Here is a 15,326-nt window from a genome sequence, read left to right on the forward strand (position 1 = left end):
GCTTCTAGAGCACTGTCCATGCGGTGAGCACACGCTGTTACCAGGGCACCCACTTTATCTGTCTCTCTTCCTGTTCTGTGTCATATTTCTGTTTTTACTGCAAAACAAGAGAGCAAAAAAAAAAAGACGTGAAGGAGGCTTCTAAAACGCCCTGCCTTCTCCTGCCCATTTCAGTCTGAGGGTCTCGGTATATCCTCAGAGAACCAGCCTGTCCCGCGGACCGAGTTCAAGCAGATAACAGCCTTTTAAACACAATTTTCTAGTGCGCGCCGTTGAAAAGGCGTGTAATTCATTAAAGCCGTTTGCGGCCGGTTTCATTCTAAACGCACAGCAGTGCTTGCAGCCAGCGCACGCAGGATGAAAAGAGGCTCCAGGTTCTCTTACAGCCCCGATTCCACTCGCACGCAGGGCTGATTTTACACTTTTAAACACCGCTGAGCAGCCACCTGTCCGTCTGGGGAATGCGGTACGTTAACCGGGAAGTGTTGTTCATCATAACAAAACACGGCGCATTTAGGAACTTACATAATTTGGTATAACAAAGATATTAGTTTATGTTCTTTTTCATATTACTGTTCTTTTGAAGGTGGTGGGGGTTTCAGTGTTCATTAATGATTGCAAAATTTAGCTTTACACCTTCTTCCTTTAAAATGTGAAAAAAACTAAGGCAAACACCAACAGCACAAACACTTAGCACTGCATGTCAAGTCAAGAAGTAGAACAGACACAAAAAGTGTCAAGCTTGGTATGTTTCTTTGCAAATTGCATATGAACAGTCTTACATCAATGCTAACCAGATTTGGCAATAAACAAATAACTACCCGCAACGTTGCTTACTGAGACGCTAAGTATGCCATTGTAAATTAATCACAGTTGTCACTTGCACTCATATCAAGGTAGAGGGGGAAATCTACTTATATAGATATTCACACACAGATAATCTGTAAGGTGCAGTTGGTTGCACCACGATTTAAATCCTTCAAAGAGTCATTCTGCAGACACAGAGGTCAGCCCTGAACTTTAACCCCACTCGAGCTTGGTCAAGCAAAGTTAGAGGAGGCAACAGGCTATGATGATGATCCAAACAGTCTAATCCATATGCACATTTTAATCAGTAAGCCTGGTTTTTATGATTATGAAGCAGGGCTCATTCGGGAAATGAAATATGTAGTTTTATATTTCAATATATATATATATATTTCAGTTTTATAATGAAAAAAAAAATTGCAGGAGAAATGTTCTGAGGTGTAATTTTCTCAAAATATATGATATTATATAGTAGGTATGTAGAACGCCCATGCATACTGTATAAATACTCTGCGCATTGCCAGGGCAGCTGAGAAAGGCTGGAGAGGGTTCAGATAAGGCCTCACAGTGTGGAGGTTTCCCCTCAGTAGACGTGGAAGTAGCTGAGAGCAGGGCTTCAGAACGGCGCCCTTCCCAGACGGCCTCATCCGGCCCTCTTAAACGGACGCTCTGCGGCTAATGCGTCCCGCTTACTAAGCACTGCTTCTGCTGCTAATGAAATTAGCGAGGGGCCCCAGGGCGCTAGCCTGCCGCTCACGGAGCGGAGCGGTTAAAAACCCGGACGCAGCGGTTCTGTTCGGCCCGGAAAGAGCTTACCTCTGACAGGAAGGTCTGTGCGGACTTCTGGGCTCCTACATGCAGCAGGTATTCATACACGTAGAGCGCTAACCTGGAGAAAGAGAGAGGAGAGAGAGAGAGGAAAGCTTGAGTTCAGTGCTCGACTGGGCCCAGCTTCCCTACGGCAGGCCGTGTTCTCTCAGATTAAACGAGAACATGTACACCACAACCAAAACCAATGAACATGCTGAACAGCGGAGCTTGAGATATGGACAGTTCAAAGCACTGGTGTGCGATACAGACATCAAACAGATTCAGGTAACGTGTATGGTCAGGTGCATTAATACAGAAGCATACACTAACTCCATGTGCAGGTATATACAGTCAATCGGAAAATCATTAACTATATTGTACCTGCCTAAAGTCTGCACAATTTTAGGCACCCTTTCATTCTTTTAATTACCCTCCACAGTATATTTAAATTCTATCTAAATGCGATTTGGGGACCGGGGGGGCAATTAGGGACAATGACCATTGGCAAACCATATCTTTGATAACCCCAAGTCCTGATCCCATACACTTGGCTTTTAATGGACCCCACAGACAGTTCTTTTTCTAGATACCAGTCGTGCTGAATATTATTGCATTGTAAACACATCAATATCGAGGTCCAAACCACAGCCATGCTGATGGTGAGGGATGGCTGGAAATGGCCTTTGAATCTGATAGCGTCTGAGGAGGCGTTTTATGTCCTTGTATTTCCAGAGGGGGCTGCTCACAGCGTTGACAGAGACCTCCATAAATCAATCAGCGTGGCGGTAATGCTGCAGTCTCCGGTAACACTAGACTCCCATGAGTCACGGTGAACACTGAGAGATGGCTGAGAGAAGCCCCCTTAACAGACAGGGCAGTAGAAGAAGCCACTTCTCTCAACTGAGGGCGGCTCGGTTCTAAGGAGGCGCTCGCTCTGTCCAAACTGTCACACGGGAGACCTTCTGGAATGTTCGGGTGTGGCAGACAGGGAGGTGCTGTTGAACCCCTGTGAGAAACTCAAGAGGAAGGGCTGATGGGCCCCTTTAACCAAGTAGAGGACAGCCAGCTTAAAAACAGATTGAGAAAGGTAGAGGGAGGAAGAAACAAGGAAAGAGAGGCAGAATGAGAGAAAGAGGGGAGAGAGTGAGTGAGTGAGTGAGAGAGATAGAAAGAGAGACAGGGAGACAGAGAGAAGATGACAGAGAGAAAGAGACAGAGAGGGGGAGAGAAAGAGAGAGAGAGAGAGAGAGAGAGAGAGAGAGAGAGAGAGAGAGAGATGACATGAGTTCATGTCAGGCCGATGGCTGAGGAGACTCATCTGCTGCAGTTTCAGAAGGAGAAACAGGACGTCCGCCGGCACACACGTCAACCATCCCCCCGAAAAATTTCAGCTCCAGCTCTCACGAAATAAAAGCATTTTTCTCCTCTCCCCCTCCTGCCCCCTCCCTCTAGGAACAGCACACAACCAGGACTGATTGGCCACCGTGAAGAATTCCTCAGAAAAACATCTCAGGGCTGAATATGAAAGCGAGAGTGGAGGATGACGCAGTGGAAGAAAGGTTTTTTTGGTTTGTTTTTTAGTTTATTTTAGGACAGGAAAGAACTCTGAGGTGAACAAGCAGCAGGCAGGCAGCCGGCCTTGGCAGCAGTCCGTGGGCTGCTGAGTGACGCACTCGGTTAAGGCACCACACTGTGGGGCAAGGATAAGCCTCATGGTCCAATCCAGACCATGCCAGGCCTGTCTGGCTGGTAGCAACTGATGATTGTGTTGCCCAGGGTATTAACAAAATACCTGCTGGTGACTAACTGGCCCTGAATTGAAAAGACCCTGTGTGGTACAGACCAAAAACATTTCATAATTTAGGATGTGTGTGTTTGTGACGGAAATATCAGACCTAGTTAAAAAACACATTATTTCCTTGTAGTTCCCTGAAGTATTTTCAAGCTTGTAATTTGTGAAATACGTGAAGATACCGGTCAAACCGGAACACTGTTCTTGGCAGCCCCAGAAGGATAGAAAAGACACTTCGGACAGATACAGTAACGAAGCCAAACAGAATTACAATTCATAAAAATAAAGGTGCGTGTCTCTGTTGTTCAGCACAGGGAAAGGGGCGGAAAGACTGAGGTTTATATTGATCTGCACCCAAGCAAGTCCAATATTTTCAAAAAAGTTGATATTGATCTGTTCCGATGCAGAGTTGCTCATATAATCTGTGGCCAGCTGAATCGAGAGCCTGTCACTTCAAGTGCCTCTGGTGTCTGGCCCATAACAGAACTGTAAAAAAAACATCACGCCAAAGACGGTCAGCTGCACTCTCCTGACGGGAAACTGTGAACGCGCTCCCATGGGTGACCTCATTATAGCCATGAAGATTGAACAGTACAACCGCCTGAAGTGTAGTTAAGAAAACAGGACAGCAGGTGTTAGGTGGCCAAGGCCTTTCACACTGTGAATTACTATTTTGTCACATCCGAACATATAAAGCATGTCCTATTTTGACATTGAAATATCATAGCCCTGCAGGTTGTTATATTCAGCGATAGCTGATATTGAGTATTTATTATGCTCCCAATGTTATAAATTTAATGGACGGGCATTTCGACCGGAGAAGGTTCTTCATCATGGCAGGCCTGTCCTTGGGTTTGAAATGTTGTCGCACCTTTTAATTCATAAGATTGGGAACATAATTCATATATTCAGTTGTCAAGCACTATATCAACATTTTAATTTAGTCTGCCTAGTGTGCCAGGAGTGGATGCCCATCCCCCTGAGTCAAGCTCTAGCCTAGTTTTCTACCCACTTCCTTGAGGAACATTTTTCCTTGCCGCCGTCCTGCTTGGCCTGAGGGTCTGGGGTACGGGGCTTTGAGATATTGGTCCATGTTGAAAATGCTATACAACTAAACTAGTGCTATTCAACTAAAAACTGATTTGAACTGAACTGAGTAAAAAGTGCTAGATATCTTGTTACAGTATTTTGTCAGCATAGCAACTTACTATCTAGAGGTACATGGCTACCACTTTGATTGTGCTATTGAGTCACCTATTTATTCAGCTGTGCAGCATGTAGAAATAACTGGATGCTTGTTTACAGATAGAAATATTGTCTATTTAATATTTAATATGAATATTTAAATGCATAAGGCAGTGCGCTGGATGCCTTTGATGGTTTAAAATGCTGCAATTTAGTCAATCAAATGTTGCAAAAAGAAATGATGCTTGTTTTTCCATCATGAAGTTACTGTACATGCATATCACATTATGATTCGCGAAGTGTTGAGCATACATAATCAGATATTTATTTCACCTTTGTTTAACCAGGAAGGTCAACTGCAAACTAATTTCACTTTTGCTGAGAAACTGTAACGGGGAAAGTGTGGTGGCCTAATGCAAGGGAGAGGCCCGACTGGATGGCTAGTTTGAAAGTTGATTGTACTCTTAAAGGGTTCTGATTTTCTGCATGTTTACACTAGGACTCGGAACTATACTGTCCTCTCAGGTCCTCTTTGCACTTGTTCTTGTGTTTAATTTGCACTTTGTTGTACGTCGCTCTGGATAAGAGCGTCTGCTAAATGCCATGTAATGCAATGTAATGTAATGTAATGTAATGTAATGGATGGTTATGTGGCCAGAATCTGACCACAACTCTAGAGCTGACACCCCTTCTCTTTTAGCTCCACAGTGAGCAGGGTCTTCTAACACTACTCCTCTACAGGATTACCCAAAATCTAGTAGTATTACCTTAACCGTTTCATGTTACATTTTCATCAAGGACTTTCATTTTGCACTGCACCATCTCGATGTTGTAGTTCTTTACCATAATTCTTGTTTCTAGTTTATGACATGCTATGACTTTAATGACTTGGCCTATATTTACCATGTGAGTTTGTTGTTCATGGCTATGGATAACTGATGCTTAACTGAATAACTGAATTGTATCTCATCAGGCATGTGTTCTGTAGTTGTGCAATGACTTTCAGTTTGCGCAGGTTACATGTTGCTTTGGATTAAAGTGTCTGGCAAATAAATGTAACGTAATGTCTTTCCTGGATAGAGAATTCTATCGGTACCTTGATCAAATTTTTTGCCACCTCAATTTGGTGCCTCAAACTAATTGTGTGCTGCTTCAAAAGTGTAATGAATACAAGCAATCCACATCATTTGTAACTAAAATGGTGGCATGACTGCGATGTGCTACTGTCACATAATCAGCACAATGCACCGGGAAGAACGCAGAGCTACATCAGACACCGCTCTGCATGTGCTGCATTCAAACAGGTGAATCTACTTCCTTTTGCACCAAAGCACGTCCAATATTTTCAAAATGGTTTCCTACGTTTTTCCTAAACTTTGCAGATATGGCCCAGAGAAGAACCCATTTGTTTTAGAAAGAGAGGGTGTGCGGAGGAGTAGGTGAAAAGATACGTACAGACATCATCTGATTATTAATGTTACAGACAAAATGTGGTAAATTTGATGACGTGCTCATGATTAAAGTACTGTCTCAGCCAGGAAAAACCCCGGTGAGTCAGACGCTCATATTCAGGATGTACAGCCTACAGTACATTAAAGTCACAAGCGTACACTTCTTCCTTAAATCACTCCCAAAATTGCCTCCTGCCCATCAAAGTGAGTGCGTTGGCCGCATGGAATGTTCCGGTAACGAGCGGCGAGCCGAGGGCTTTGATCGGCCCCAGAAAGACGGAGGCCACGGAGCGTGTAACAAAGACCCGGAAAACCTCATAAAAGTGACCCAGTTCCAAGAGGCCTCTTCTCTGCTAATCAGGAGCAGCTTGACCCCAGCATATTGGAGATGTGCACTGGCCCATTAGTCAGACTAGAGCTTCGACGTTGTGGGGAAGCGCAGAGGAAAGGAAGGCCTTTCTGAGGCCTAATGCACTGAGAATTAGCCCGTACACAAAGAACGCACTGCCGAGCTCGGGTAATCCACATCCCAGGCTGATGCTACGACCCCTCGGTGAGTTGCATCGACTGTAATTCCATTCCGTTCCATTCCAAGTGCTCTGTAAGACAGGGTGTAGTGACCCACATGTTTCATCAGGAACTGCTTCCGGTCCAACCACAACCACATCGCGGTTGGAATGTGGAAGTGCAGGCCTGAAAACGCAGAGACCGCAAGACCACACCACGCCACCAGCTTTCTTCAGTGCCCAATGCCTTCACATTAACAGCTACAGGCCACCATCATAGACAAGTCCCCCAACCCACAAAGTTGAGAGCATTCAGAAATTGGCCAAGACATGGGTGGTGTGTTTTACATTTTGACCAGTTTGGCATGACTGTATGGATCAGATTATCTCAAGAGATGTACAAGTCATTCCTTCCTGCTTCAGCTGAATAACGTGTAATGACCAACAAGATTAAAGAATATGACACTGCTAATTCATAGCATTCCATGCTAGTTAAAATCCTAACTTGCCATTCAATCCCAGAAGACCGGCAATGTGTAACAGGTAAGTAGAGGGGTCTATAGCATCACTGGTTTCATAGATTCTGGCACAATGCTGCAGATTCTGTAGGCCATTGATGCAAATCACTTACAGTTCCACTTTTCATAAACTGCAACAGAGCAGCAGTTGGCTGGAGTTGCCTGGAACCTCCAATAGTCAGGAAGCAGAGAGAATGGATGGAGTACAGAAGCCGAACCTCTGATTTGTCTAAAGGACTTGTGAATAGGCCAATGGCCCTGAATGATGTCACAGCCCTAGGGACCTTTGAGAAAATTCAATACATAACCAGTAGTATGCGTGGGTGGTATGGAAAAATTCAAGCAAAACAGTACTAATAGAGTACACAATGAGCAATGATTTGGAAAAAAATAAAAACACGTTGTGCTTTCCGGGTCCAGCTCAGCAATACCAGCTCTTTATCTGACTTTCTGCGATTAACTAAGTGAACTGTAGTACGTCAGAGAGAGATAACAGAAAATATGTCGATAGCCAAAAGCCATCTCATGAGTTGGCTTAACTTTATGTGTTGCATTTCAACAAATTCTCTCAGCAGGTCTCAAGAGGTCAGGAACTGTCAAGAACTGCTACGGTAAGGAGACGGAGAGGATTGAATGTCTAGAGCACCAGTTTCAGAGAGCCGTTTGCAGATTCCCATCTCTGAGCTCCTCCCAACAGGAGACCTGCCTGGGCAGCCAGCGAGAGTGGGAAAGCACCGTGACTGAGCATTCGTAGAAATGGAGTCACAGGCAAGTCGGATCGTGGAGAAGAGCTTTTCAGCCAGTGTTAACAACAGTGCCTGCCATTGTTCCCACCTGGCCCCTCCCCCAGGTTTCTGTCCACACCCACCGGGGTACCAATTACAAGCTCATGGGTGAAGTGGAGGTCTCCAGGCAAAAGTAAACCTGCAATCCAGTCCAGACTTTCAGTGTGTGACGAAGGGCCTGAGGTTCTAAATTCATGCTAAAAAAACCTATAAAACTTTCAACATTTTTAAGAATCTAGGATTGCATACAGTGTTTGAACTGAACACTGCGTATGCTATCTAGAATATACAATCCTAATCCTTAGAAAATTGTGTTCCATGAGCCCACACATGGTACACATGCATGGCATACTGGATTTTGCCCTCAGTTGAACAGTTCTGAATATAAATGTATTTTCTAGTCTAAATAGGTATGTCAGGATAGTTGACGTGCTAATAGTACAGTTTAGTACTTCTTACGACAAAATTATTGGCAATTATTGATTAGTGCTAATTACTCTTTGTTGTAATGCTGAAATTGTAACATTTCATTCAAGTTTCTTCTTGATAGGAGTGTCTTCTAAATGACTAATATGATGTAATCAAAGCAGTATGTAGAAAATGGTCTTGGCTGTGGTGTAGGCTGTTAAATCAAATTCTGACTTGAATGAGTTCACATCCAAAATGGAAAGTTTTACAATGATAAGTGTTGCCGTGAAATAAAAGGTAAAGGAATAGTCTTCTAATTACCTATAAATCAACACCAAAACCTCATGTAAAAAAAAAACAACAACAGTAATTCAGGGTGACATCTCACAGGTGAAATGTATTCTTATGGACAAGCCCAAATTGTTTGCAGCGAACATTTATGAAAACAATGTGGACATGTGGTCTACTGTGGGTGTAAGCACATTGCCTCCCAAGATGATTGTTTTTTCTGTGAAATGAACAAAGATGATTTTACCTCTGTTTAATGTTTATTGTAGCTCTATTAAAGGTGTAAAGAAGTTATCTGCCTAACAGGCCTTCAATGAAAAGTGTTTTTCAACAAACTGGGGAGCTCTTTATTGGACTGAACAAGACTATCATTCACTGAGGAACCACTTAATTACTTTTTTGACACAATTTGGTTCTAGACAGCAATCTGAACAATAGTTTGAAGGCTCGATCACGACCAGGCTCAGATCTATAATTCCCTAGAATAATTCCCTCTGAAAGAATTTGTCCTTGTTTGGAAAAATAGATAAATAGATCAAATAAAATCTGTACATAATGACACATTTTATCATTATCACAAAGCACTGAAAAATGGGCTACTACTGAACACATAGTGTGCTCTTGTTCTACCTTGAGACATCTTTGTTGAATAAAAATGGCCATTTATTTTCAAGCACAGACCCTTCAAGCTATGCTAAACACACCCCCACCATACAAAATGGCCCTTCTTCCACTTGAGAAAAATTCTAATTACACACTGACTGTGGGCTGACATTGACATTAACATACTCCTGTTTTGTAAAGGTGGAGGTCAGCATCAATAGTGGCGGACGAGGCTAATGTTAATGTTGCCCATTTCACATAAAGTCAGTTATAATAACAGCCTTGGGAGCCTTGAAAGTTGCTGGAAAAGTCTCTCCCGTGGCTGTCACGACCTTAAAAAAATAGGAACATGGATTGCACAAAGTTTGGCCAGATAAGCAAAGAGAAGCATGAGTAAAATAATCACAGAAGCACATTTACAAAAACCGATATCAATTGTACACCAGGCAGTTCCCGTATAGCCAGTGGTTTTCTTTTACTGAGGGACACCGAAAACTAAGAAGCTATAAATTTCCTCAGGTGAGGGCAGAGGAATGAGGTTCACAAGCCGGGTACCATACACAGACAACCGGTGTATTTACTACATGCCTCCTGTGCTACAAAAGGATGCTTTCTACCGTATATGATGCAAAATCCATTTGGGCTATGAGACGGCGGAGGTAGAAAGAGCGAACAACTGGGAGAGGAGAGGGAGAAGGGAGCGGAGGAGACACAACCGAAAGACTGAAGACGAGTCTGGAAGCGAACTGCGTCGCGAGATGAAAGCATTTTGGGAGGTTGGGGGCTGGGGCAAGGGGTGGAATACTGTACATGAGGGGGTGGGGGGTGGGGGGGGGGGACCTGAACAATTAATACTCTGGAGGTGTGGAGCCTTGTGGAGTTCTGAGGGAGATGGATGTGACAGAGAGAAGGCAGCGAGCGGAATGGCCCCCTGCTGTGTCCTGCTTTCACAAATCAACAGAAAGCCAGCGGAGAGACGCGGGGGAAAGTAGGCTACCTTCAGAGCAATTCCACAACCCCCCCAAATGGCGTACTGTGAGAACGGGGAACGCACACACTTTCTGAGGCTCCCAGGCCTTAGTCTTCATCACGAAATTACCAATTTCATATACGTGTGTGTGTGTGTGTGTGTGTGTGTGTGTGTGCAACAGGTCAACCAATGTGGATTTGGTCAAGGTCAATACCAATGCCAATGTTTAAGTGAGCAGGGAAGCCTATTTGCCAATTGCTCTTACACTCCTTCTTCTACAAGTAAAAAGCTTGATAGTATCCAGTTAAACTAAATGGATACTATCAAACCAATATTGTACTCAACTGCCATTCAATTCTGGATTTGTCTACATTTTGGTTCTAAAAGTGGTGGAGCCCTGCAGTATAGACAGCTCAAGCACTGACTTAGTCTATTTATAAAACTTCGTTCAAGGGACACGGAACAGCAGATAATTCTCTGGCCGGCTGAAACATGGTGGCCGGCTCTGGACGCAAGCCCAGTGCTGCCCGCCTGACACTTCACACTTCATAGCAACAGTCCCCAAATGATCCATCCGTCAAAAAATAGACCTCAGAGAAAAGCTTCTAAACATACCTTTTAAAAGTATTGTGTTTTTCAGCTCCATGTGTAATTGCAGAATTTGTTGCAATGTGCATATTAAATGTAAACCTAATTTATTAGCTATGAGGTTTTTCTACTGCAACTCCGCTTGGCTAGCATTGCCAAGCGAGCCACTTTGCGTTCTCACAATGGATCTCAATAATGATCCTTTTTTAACTGAGATCACAGTGCCCAGTTATCTTTGGATGCATAGGAATAATATTGACTAAAAAAGCAACCATTGATGAGATCGGGTGAATGACCAGCAAATGGACCTCTTCAATAATTTTTGGAACAAGTAGCCATCTTAAGTCACATAATTGAACTATTTGGAATGAACCATCTTCATTAAAGTAACATGGTTATTGGAATTTTCTAAATATGTGTCCAATCACTGTCCAATTAAATAGCCTGCTTATAAACTGACATTATTGCAGAAAACTAATTACAGGGGGACAGGCTCAATAATCTCTTCTAATATTTAACCTTAGCATTGCACACCCAGGAAAGACAACCATTTCGGTCTTAAACGCATGAGGATTCCCTTTACATGAAAGACCCGCATTACCACCAGGTTCAGTTAGCCGAAAATAGCCATGCTTATTGCGAATGGTAATTTGCAATCATCTGTGAATCAGATACACCTTGTATTGAGCACCATTTGCATAAAAATTTAACATTTTGGTGCTGAAATTAATATGTAAATAACACGACATTAATATGCATAACCCAGACTCCGCACCGTGTCACTCTTTCCATGATAGCTCAGTCGCACATGCCTTTCACCCACGGTGGGTGCTTTGGGATTTTTTTTCTCCCTGACATTGCCATGGTCGAACAGGCACAAAACCGTCACAAACCCTCCGTGAATAACCTCCGAATGTTCTCATACCACTGACGCCCCAAATGTTCAAACGCATCTCATGAATATTAATGCACGACCAAGTATAATATTGTGGCTATAAACGGTCCGTAGTATCGCACTAGCGCTATCAATCAGAGCCTCCTGTCCTTTAAAGAGGCAGAAAAGATGGAAAGAACATGGGATTTGATCACCAGGCTAGTCTGGCGATCACAAGGTTTGGAGAAGAGACAGTCAGGTGTGCGTTATAGTGCAATACAGAATGCCCTTCGCACAGAAAAGGGCTAAACCAAAACTACAATACATAGACTGTTTGCCAAGGTTTTCCGTCCATCCTCTTGACTTTCCCGGCACATCCACGCCGGGCTGCGGACGCGGTGATGTCGGGGCGCTCTGCAGAGAGAGGCGACGGGCCTGAGACGTCCGCACCGCTTGGCGTCTCCATGGCAACGCTTTAACGAGCCGCCACATGGCCTTCCGTGTCCCCGGCAGGGCGATATTTACAACCGCGGGAAGAGATGAAAGGGCAACGAAAAAAAAAAAAAAAAAACCCTGACACAAACAAAACTAAAGCTGAGAACAAACACCTCTGCCAGAGCCCGGAGCGGCCAATGGCAGAGGAGGGGCGTGGCCAGCGCTATCACGGTTTTTCCCTCTTATGGTTAAGATAACGGCGTCGTCTTAACGGGGCGACCGCGAGGTACGATCAAACACTGATCAAACACACGGGCTGTGTCATAAGCCCATGGTTTCACCGGTTGACTTGGCCTCGTTTGTAGGAGTTTACAGAGTAAGCCGGTAAAGAATGGAAAAGACAGTGAATGTTTCACGGCATAAAAAAGGAGCCAGGGCAAAGTGAACTACAGGGTGGAAGATGACGATTTGTCACCATCTGGCACAGACCCAAAGAAGTAGGCCTGATCAACACCTCTGTTCTTAGCTTGCCTGGAGCGACCAAGCACACACTGCAGTGAACCTAAGCTAAATGACTCCATACCCCTCTGATTACTACAGACCCTGTGCAATCACTTTTTCTTACATTTATAGTGTTCAGTAAGCCAGAAGATAAATTATGTGCATTTAGGCAGCATGTTTTATTTATAAGCAGGAAAATAACAACATTTCCTTGATGTAGGCAAAACATTGCATATCATTTCTAAATATGAGAGCCGTTCAGTAATGGATATCCAGTTTATCTCATTGGCAGCCCACTAATCTGGCACTCCACTTATTGGTGAAAATGCAAATGCAATAATTCATACAAAATTATTTTGGCCTCCGAAAGACCAATACCGTTTTGGATATTAGCTCTGGCTATAAACACACGAACAGACATTTGTTTTCCTGGGTTCTTTATTCATAACACAACTATTAAAAAATCTGATTGGTTTATAGCACAGAAGCAGGCCATAATGGTTTAGACTGTACAGTGTCTAGGCGTTTTATTGCATCTCAAAGACACACTCAGGATGCTCAAAGTGCTTTCCAACGAAGGCCAATTAAAGGAAACGGTGAGAATAAACACGCGCACGCACAACATGAAAGAGCCCGCAGTTAACCTAAGACAAGGAGAATAAATTACGCAAATATGGATACAAAACAAATGAATGTAGGCCCATCTGTTCATTAACTGCAATCCTCTTTCTGGTAATGCGTTATTGTTTTTTTGCATTGGCGGAGGTTGTTTACGCACGTTCAGCCGCTCTCTTAAGGACAGCCGTGTCGTGTGCTTGGGCAAAGCTGGGCCAGTCCGCGGTGGCCAAGCGCAAATGGCAGGAACCGCCAATCCACACAGGTACCACCAACCCACAGAGGTACCACCAACCCACACAGGTACCACACCCCAAACAGGTACCACCAACACACACAGGTACCACACCCCAAACAGGTACCACCAACACACACAGGTACCACACCCCACACAGGTACCACCAACCCACACAGGTACCGCACCCCACACAGGTACCGCAACCCACACAGGTACCACACCCCACACAGGTACCACACCCCACACAGGTACCACACCCCACACAGGTACCACACCCCACACAGGTACCGCCAACCCACACAGGTACCACCAACCCACACAGGTACCACCAACCCACACAGGTACCACACCCCACACAGGTACCACACCCCACACAGGTACCGCAATCCACACAAGTACCACACCCCACACAGGTACCACCAACCCACACAGGTACCGCAACCCACACAGATACCACCAACCCACACAGGTACCACACCCCACACAGGTACCACACCCCACACAGGTACCACCAACCGACACAGGTACCACCAACCCACACAGGTACCACACCCCACACAGGTACCACACCCCACACAGGCACCACCAACCCACACAGGTACCACACCCCACACAGGTACCGCCACGCTCACAGATAATGTGCCGTGTGCTCCACGGAGATGAACAGAGAAGGAAATTGCAGCCACATTGCCTGGCAATGCAGGATCAATCATTAACTGGGATTTTATCCAGCGGACCAGGACGGTGGGTGTAGCCTAGTGGCTAAGGTACTTGACTGGGATCTGGGAGGTTGGTGGTTCAAGCCCCAATGTGATCACAGTTGATTTAATCCCACATTGCTCAAGGGGGATTTTCACCTTCTTAGTCTAATCAACTGTAATTTGCTTTGATAAAAGCATCAGCTAAGTAAGTGTAATGTAATATCCCAGGCCGCCAGGCGAGGGAAGTGACTTGGGGCCGTTCTGGCTGGAGGTTTGCCACCCTCACGCCAGGCTCCAGTCATCCTGAAGGAATCCCTGACTGCCTGTCTGCCTGTCTGTCTGTTTGTCTGCCTTCCTGGCTCTGCGGGGCCCTGCGGGGGAGGGAGGGGCATGAGGTGATACTCATCCGGGTCTCAGCAGCGAAACTGATGAAAGGACTCCAACCGAACAGCAGACAATTACCCACAAGCCAATTCTTCTAAAATTCTTCTAATACAAAAAATAAAGCAGTGAGGTTTAGTGTCTGAAGAGGGACTGAGGCGCATCACAAGAATGCATGAGACTCAATGCTACGATTTCTAAAATCCACATCCTCCACTGTTCACTGAAAAATGATAAGCTCTTTGAATTACAATTGAAATTCCGAGCATAGACTTGCAGTATATAGCCAACAACTGCAGCATAATTTTAAAATAACACTGATATCATACATTTTATATCATTATAACATTATAAAATACCATAAAAATATATTTGAAATATTCTGGAAATATTCTGAACATTAAAAATGATCCAAAAAAAAAACCGTGAAAGTGAAAACCGAGCAAATTCTCTTTACAAGGACAATCTATCCGTTTTTTTCATCCCCAGGAAACTTTTAAAGAACCACAACAAAACCACAGACACTTAAAAAAAGTTCCTACATAACCACTGGCTTTCAGACAAATACTTGGAGGGACAAAACCCACCTCCACAAAGTGTTATATTTTTCAGATTTTGATTCAGTTGTTTCTGTGTTTAGAATTATGTCCAATATGACATAGTAATGCACCACTGGCACTGAAGATGAAGTGAAACAGTAAATGTTTTAAAACAAGCTAAAAGTGGTTTAAACTTTCATATATTATTCATTTAAATGTATTTTAAATGCCAAACTCATAAACTCATAAACAGAGAGAGTGTAGCTCTCTAGTCACATTCTCTTAATGACTAAATAATAATGTAAGCAAACTGAAATAACATGGCACGAAT

The 15,326-nt window shown here is 44.1% G+C and overlaps 1 protein-coding gene across 1 annotated transcript in view; it reads right to left on the reverse strand.

Moving 5' to 3' along the window:
- The window catches only part of LOC133105651 (single-stranded DNA-binding protein 2), a 92,293-nt gene that overhangs the window by 60,643 nt on the left and 16,324 nt on the right, over nucleotides 1–15,326 (reverse strand). Inside the window, exon 2 of the mRNA XM_061215878.1 lies at nucleotides 1,624–1,696. Coding sequence (XP_061071862.1) covers nucleotides 1,624–1,696 — 73 coding nt within the window. The remainder of the gene's footprint in view (nucleotides 1–1,623; nucleotides 1,697–15,326) is intronic.

Source organism: Conger conger, chromosome 12, assembly GCF_963514075.1.
Source record: "Conger conger chromosome 12, fConCon1.1, whole genome shotgun sequence".
NCBI lineage: Eukaryota > Metazoa > Chordata > Actinopteri > Anguilliformes > Congridae > Conger > Conger conger.